At 39.6% G+C, this 6,432-nt stretch overlaps 1 protein-coding gene across 1 annotated transcript; it reads right to left on the reverse strand.

The window, feature by feature from the left end:
• Nucleotides 1-617: 617 nt before the first annotated feature.
• HS3ST5 (heparan sulfate-glucosamine 3-sulfotransferase 5) lies at nucleotides 618-6,001 on the reverse strand. Its single transcript, XM_014781181.2, has 2 exons — nucleotides 5,872-6,001; nucleotides 618-2,331 (listed from the first exon to the last, which is right to left on the reverse strand). The coding sequence occupies exons 1-2, from the start codon at nucleotides 5,976-5,978 to the stop codon at nucleotides 1,401-1,403; spliced, it is 1,038 nt and encodes a 345-aa protein (XP_014636667.1). The 5' UTR covers nucleotides 5,979-6,001; the 3' UTR covers nucleotides 618-1,400.
• Nucleotides 6,002-6,432: the final 431 nt, after the last annotated feature.

A 6,432-nucleotide genomic window follows, 5' to 3' on the forward strand; every position in this document is an offset into this window, starting at 1 on the left:
TCTGAATTATATTTAAGCATAATACAATGTATCTGATGTTAGCAAGCACCGAATTTAGCATTAATTTCTCTAGATGGACATATGAGCCATATGTTTATGTTAGTAATGGCAACACTATGCATTTTGATCATTTTTGAGCAGACTGATGTATTTCATCTCAAAGAGGGAGTTCTGAGCGTTTGTATTCATTTTTGAAGGATCAGCAGCTTTCAGGACAGAGGCCACACAAGTTTTCTAATCTTACTTTATTTAATTTCTCTACTGGTCTGACTCGGATTAGAAGTTCAAATAAAACTGCGATTCTTCTATGCCTTGATTATGTTAAAGTATTTCTTGTCTCTCTCCCGGCACAGCAAGAAAATTAATTGTTACAAAGTTGTAGCAGAACAGCCCTAGTGCTCTTTGAGGTGGCTATTACTCTCGATTTCCAGATGGTTGAGATTTTTTTTCTTAATATACTCAACCTTACTTCATAAATAGAGTTTCACAAGGGTACAGAGATCCAATGGAGAAGCACATCTTTCCGAGTGCTCTCGTATGCACATAAACAGCTTCGATTTGGGGAGCCAGCAAGGGGCATGTAAAACAAAATGAGTAAAAAAAAAAAAAGGTTGCACGTAGAGTAATTTTAATCCATTCCATTTTTAAATACCACAATAAATTTAATTTTCACAATAAATTAAATAGCCATATTCAGTTTACAAAATAGAATTACTTAGTGTGAAACCAGTATTTACAACAATATACATTATGTACATGACATTTCTCTTTGTTGACATAGAACATGGAAGTAAAAGGACTTGACTTTCCAATGTGTGATTGACATGCTACAAGCGACACCATGGTCCATACAAGAAAACAATAGTGCAAAATCACCACGGGAACTTTGGAACAACGTCAGTTTCATGACATAAGACATTCTTCTTTTAAATATTAAGAAAATAGCATTTTCTGTTTTCATGTCACCAATTCAGCATCTGAATTAAAGACCCAGCTTTCCCTTAGAAAAGAATGCATAACTGAATCCTGAAGCTTCACAGTCATTGGTACATTTTCACGCATTACTCTTTTGGCTTAAATCTATGAAAATGGCGGGCCACAAATTCTGACTCAAAGGAAGACTAACTCCTTGAGAACAGCTGAAGTCACTTTCCCGTAAGACCACCACCTCTTCTTTTTGTAAATAGCTTAAAAGATGCAACTACGCAGACAGCAAATTGTTTTTTGTAAATTTTCAGTAGAAAAAGAACTGATCTTATATTTGGCCACACACTGCATATGTACAAGTATACATGGAAAAATGACTTGGATAGTTGTGTCTAGGAAAAGTGCATATTTTAATCTAGAGGAGACATTGTATGTCTCCAGGCACAACACATAGCGTCGTATGACTTATTATTTTAGGGCCAGTTCAATGTCCTTCCAGTGATCTGGTAAAATTTTTGATTAAAAGGATGAAAGAATTTGCGCAATTTGGTAATGACAGAGGGATCAACCTCTGGATGAATGCGCCCCTTGCTGCCCGCCAGGCACTTATTAAAGATAATGTTAAATCGCAAGCAGTAAAACCCTCTGGTAGCATTGAAATATAAATTGTACTGACTTATTCTTGGGGGAAGATTCAGGAACTTCTCCACGAGCTGAAGTTCTGGTAGAGGTTCCGAGATGAGGCGATCTCCATCGACAATGTGAAATTGCTCAATTGGAAAGTATTTCAACCACCTTTCCAGATGTTTGGTGTAGATGCTGGTTCTCACTGCCTTGTATTTTGTGTTCACTTCGCAGGTATTAGGGTCTATCGCCAGCTTCTCAAACTTGTAATAAGTTTTGTTCTTCCTCTCCTTCCCCTCCAGCACCTGAGTATAATCAGAAATAGCTCTTGTGGTGGGCTCCCTGACAATGATCAACAACTTGATGGATGAGTTCATTTTGTAAATCCTTTCTGGAACCTCCTCTGTGATAAAATATGCTGGGCTTTTTTCAATTGTGATTTGCTGAGGGTAGGAAAAAGGCATCTTTTTCCTATACCACTCAATGCCCTTGGCATAATTCTCATCATTGTCAAAAAAGTGGATTTCTTGGGAGGCTTTGACCACTGCCGGGTGGAGGTTCAGCATCTCAAGCAGGGCTCTTGTGCCTCCTTTCCTCACCCCAATGATAATGGCCTTGGGGAGTTGCTGGACCAGGTCATGAAGGCGAACCTGCTCCTTGGAAGTGTTGCCCTTCCGGAACTCGTGCAGCAGGCCACGCTTAAACTGCAGGGCTCGGAGAGGGAATTCAGCCTGACTGCGGGCTCCGAATCGGCCTTCAATGGGGCAAATGGGTTGTAGCCTGCAAACAACAGAGAGATGGTTTAAGAAGTTCATTGCCACTAACTTCTCATTTTTCTGGTTTCAGTCAGACTAAGACTATAAATACATTAATAAAACCACTGGTTCCCAGCCTGCTTCAATCCATATGAACATATGTTTGGGAAATTTTATTTTAAGCTACCCTTTATTAAATGGAGCACACATAATTGATGAGTTTTTTTATTAGTGCTTCTTAAAATTTTTATTCACCAAGCACTTAATTGACTACAGCGTGTACTTATATTCACGGTACAGGACAGACAAGTGACATCAGCCATACTAATAGCCTTTTAACAGCTCACCAGTTAACATCATTTAGAAAACGTGAAAGGAGGAAGATTATAATCTTCAGCTGTGAGGCTGAAGAGCGGTGAGGAGGCCATGTCTTCTGGGTTTCGCATGGTATTATTTCCTTGCAGTTCAGCAGCACTCACATGGCTCTTAAAAATCTTTGAGAGAGAATCTGAAAACAGGTCTCAGTCTCTGCCCTTGGCTATTTGCATCAGCAACCTGCAAAATTCCAGTGTTGGCTCTTGGTGAGCTTTTCATTCTGTGAGAACTTCTGCCCTTGATTTGGGGACAGCTAGGAGAGTACTATATTTCTTCTGCCTTTCTTTCTCTCTATTGAAAGAGGTCAGGATTATGTTTTCACTTTGGTGAATGCAGGAACAAACCCAACTGCTATCAGCAAGTGCTGTATATCAGCTACCACACCTGGGATCAGAAATCAACAAGACCTTGGCAGGGCCAGAAACCTCAGCTCCTCATTGCCAAGCCCATTTATTTCAGGGACTTGAGCTTATGAAGGAAGGAATGCAATGTTTGGAGCCAGAAAGAAAGATTTCCACGTTAACATTGCCCTAAATAATGAACAACCACCTCTGCTTTTCTCAGAGAGAAAGATGTGGTAACAGTCACGGTGATGTTAGGCTGGAGTGACTATTTAATTTGGCATGGCCAATATGTATGGTTAGTAGATTGAGTTTCCTTTTGGGTGTAGTCTGGAACTGAACTGAAGTTCATTACAATTTCCATAAGTTAATCTGAGAAAGCATTTTAGCCTTCTTGGTAAAAGGGTATAATATTAGTCAAAATGGCCGTTAAACCAATTCCTCCAACTGAAGCATCTAGTTATCCTAATACTTTGGAGTCTGTGTCTCCCTCTCTTTGGTAATGAGGCTGTTGCTTGCTTTTCCCAAGAGACCCTATCGTACCTTTCTCATCTTCTGTAATGTTCATAACTAAAGGGAGAAGGGAATAACCTCAAGGTCATGTCAAGGCATTCTGCAGAACTGAGGGGAAAGGGCTTGGCCTGTGCTCTGTTTAAACAGCTGTCTATCGTAATGCTTAAGTAAAAATATAAACATATTTTACTTTTTTCTGGTGTTTGTTTTCTATGATTTTAAAAAATTCATGCTCTTTGTGGATAACGTGGAAATATGCAATACTAAAAAAAACAGAGTTTACCACAGTTAATATTTTAGAGAAACTAAATTTGTTAACAGGATTAATATGCTAGAGCTCTAAATGAAAGATATAAAAGAATCAACATATACATAGTCAAAGACGTTTTAATTGTGACATTGATTGGGGTATCACAAATTCATCTTTCAGCTCTTCTTTGGTTCTGGTTGAGAATTAAGCCCTAATTCCCTAAGCCTTCCATTGACGGTAACTGATGGACTTCTCTCCTTGCATCTAGAATGATGCTAGTGCCATTCTTGGGAGAATTGAGGAAACAGTCAATCAAATCCTTTTCTGTAAGACTTAATTCTCCTGCAGAACCCCGGCTGAGAGAGGCTGAAACAGACAGCATCTGCCCTGTTTGATCTGGAATGGAATTTCCCTACCTCATTTTCCTTCTTTCCTTCCTTCCTCTTTCTACCTTCTACCCTGGGAACTCAGACCCTGCAGAACAATTGCTTTTTGAACTCCCTAACTCAAGACAGGAGAAAATATCACATTATTTCCACTTCCTGAAGAGTAGATTCTGAGCAGGGGCCCCAGACTAAAAAACACAGAATCTCAGAATTGGAAGGGACAGTAGGAGTGACTGAGCTCAGCCTCCCACTCAGAGAGCAGGGTCTCCAGGTACTAAAGGACAGACCTAAGTAAGCACCTGTCATTTCAGACATAATCTGCTCAAACTCTCAAGTGAGAGGTTTTGTGAAAGTCCATCAAGCAATCCAATTCATTACGAAAGCTATCCCATTAGAGATTGGAGATTGGCTTAAATATACACTCACTAACTAAATAACTAATGCATTAAGGATCATTAGATCAATTACTCACCTAAAAAGCAAATGATTGGAAGCTAATGAAAGGTATTGGGTAGAACTTGATGTAAAAGTTCCGTTATGGCCATAAGACAATGGTACCACCTCAAGGCTTTTCAATAATAACTAAGCGCTAAGTTAGGGAACCACATGAGGTCAATGAAAAGCCCTGGATTATACTATTTCCTGTAGTTAGCAACTAGTGAGTGGGAAGTTGACTCAGGAATTTTGAATTGGAAAGCATCACAGGGGTTCCATTTACCTGTCAAAATTGACCCTGGCTGAAGGAAAACAAGGACCACTGCTATCTTAATTGTTAAATATCCAAGTGATACAGTCTACAGATTAGAAAAGGAAAACTGTAAGGAAGATATTTTCATGTTAAAGTGTGGCTGCATTTTCACGGAAAATGGGAATTGAATTCATGGAGAACATACTTCAGTCTTTCCAGTGCAAGAATTAATTTTAAAGGGCAAAGAAGGAAGCTTTGCATTTCAGAAATTAACTTTTTTGTCCTTTCCAATCATATGGGATGTGGGAGAGTCCAGAGGTATTCAGTGTGAAGCTAGCTGATATTGCTGAGACTTCTGCACGTCTAGTACCTCTCAACTGTTTGCTTATTTAGATCCAAAGCCCAGCTCTGTAAATTTCCTCTCCATAGATTTTCCATTGCTTTCTGGGCAATTACTCTGAGCGACAGCCTCCTTGTCTGGTACGTTCAGCTCTTGGAAACCAGAGCTAATTAACATAGTTAAAACTCCCCAAGCCTGTAGCTATCTTTCCAGGGCAATGGATTCCAAACTTGATGAGCTCCTTTACAGGCTCATACATAATTTTAACTCTCCTGGTAGCACATTAATTGCTCACTCATAAATTTCAAAATGAAGATACATAAATACATCATCACTATTTTGCTGTGGCTAGAGGTCAACAACCACGTGCACACAGACCACACTGAGCTCTAGTAAATGACATTTTTACTGTATGTGGCTTTATCTCTTCTCTGAAAACAAATGTCCATGCAGACAGAATACAAATGGATCTTGAGGAACATCTTGGTTTGAGCAACTTGGATCTCTTTCTTTTAAAGGCTCAATAAATCAAAATCAATACTGCAGAAAAGCATGTTTCTAGGGAATTTTGAGGGAGGAAAACAAATGGATAGATTTAAAATTATGTCTGAAGGAAGTTTAAATCAAGAGACACTTAGTCGCACGGGCATAAACATGTGTTTAATCACCTACCTATCCAAGCTCCCAACTCTGGCGACTAGATACAGGAGACTCCCAACGGCAAGGCTTCCCAGCACCAGGAGCTTCTGTCTCAGCCACGCCTGCTGTTTGAATAGCATGGCCCTCCATCAACCTTCAGGACTTCTGCAGCCTGAGAGACGGGGATAAGATAGAAGGGGACTCATCAGCAGTCATTTCTTATAGGCTCTGTTGATTGTCACAAAGCCAAGCAGAGGTCGGAATACAGGTGACTGAATGATGCTGCATGAGGAACAGACCTCTTACCAACCCTGACAATGTTCATGGTGTCACAGGTATTTAGCAAAACTTACCTTCCTTTTCCTGGCCTGTGTTATAAGATCAAATACTAAACTAGGGGGAAGACACTAGACAGAGCCTGCTAGGCAATTGTCAAAGTAAATTAAATGCATATATTGTACCATGTATATTATATATATATGTACATACATGTATATATATTTATTGTTGTTAGTCATTCAAAGAATACTGATAAAATGAGCAACTGACCGGCCTGAGGTTTACCAGCAGGGCAACCAGTAAGCTGAAGGTTCT

Source organism: Ceratotherium simum, chromosome 19 (genome assembly GCF_057802395.1).
Source record: "Ceratotherium simum simum isolate JZ-2026a chromosome 19, ASM5780239v1, whole genome shotgun sequence".
Lineage (NCBI taxonomy): Eukaryota > Metazoa > Chordata > Mammalia > Perissodactyla > Rhinocerotidae > Ceratotherium > Ceratotherium simum.

Excerpts from the sequence above, each read along its gene's own strand:
- HS3ST5 (XM_014781181.2), bottom strand. The coding sequence starts at position 5,978 with ATGCTATTCAAACAGCAGGCGTGGCTGAGACAGAAGCTCCTGGTGCTG. Across the intron at positions 2,332-5,871 it reads AGAGTTGGGAGCTTGGATAG|GCTACAACCCATTTGCCCCA; the intron begins GTAGGTGATTAA and ends TGTTGTTTGCAG.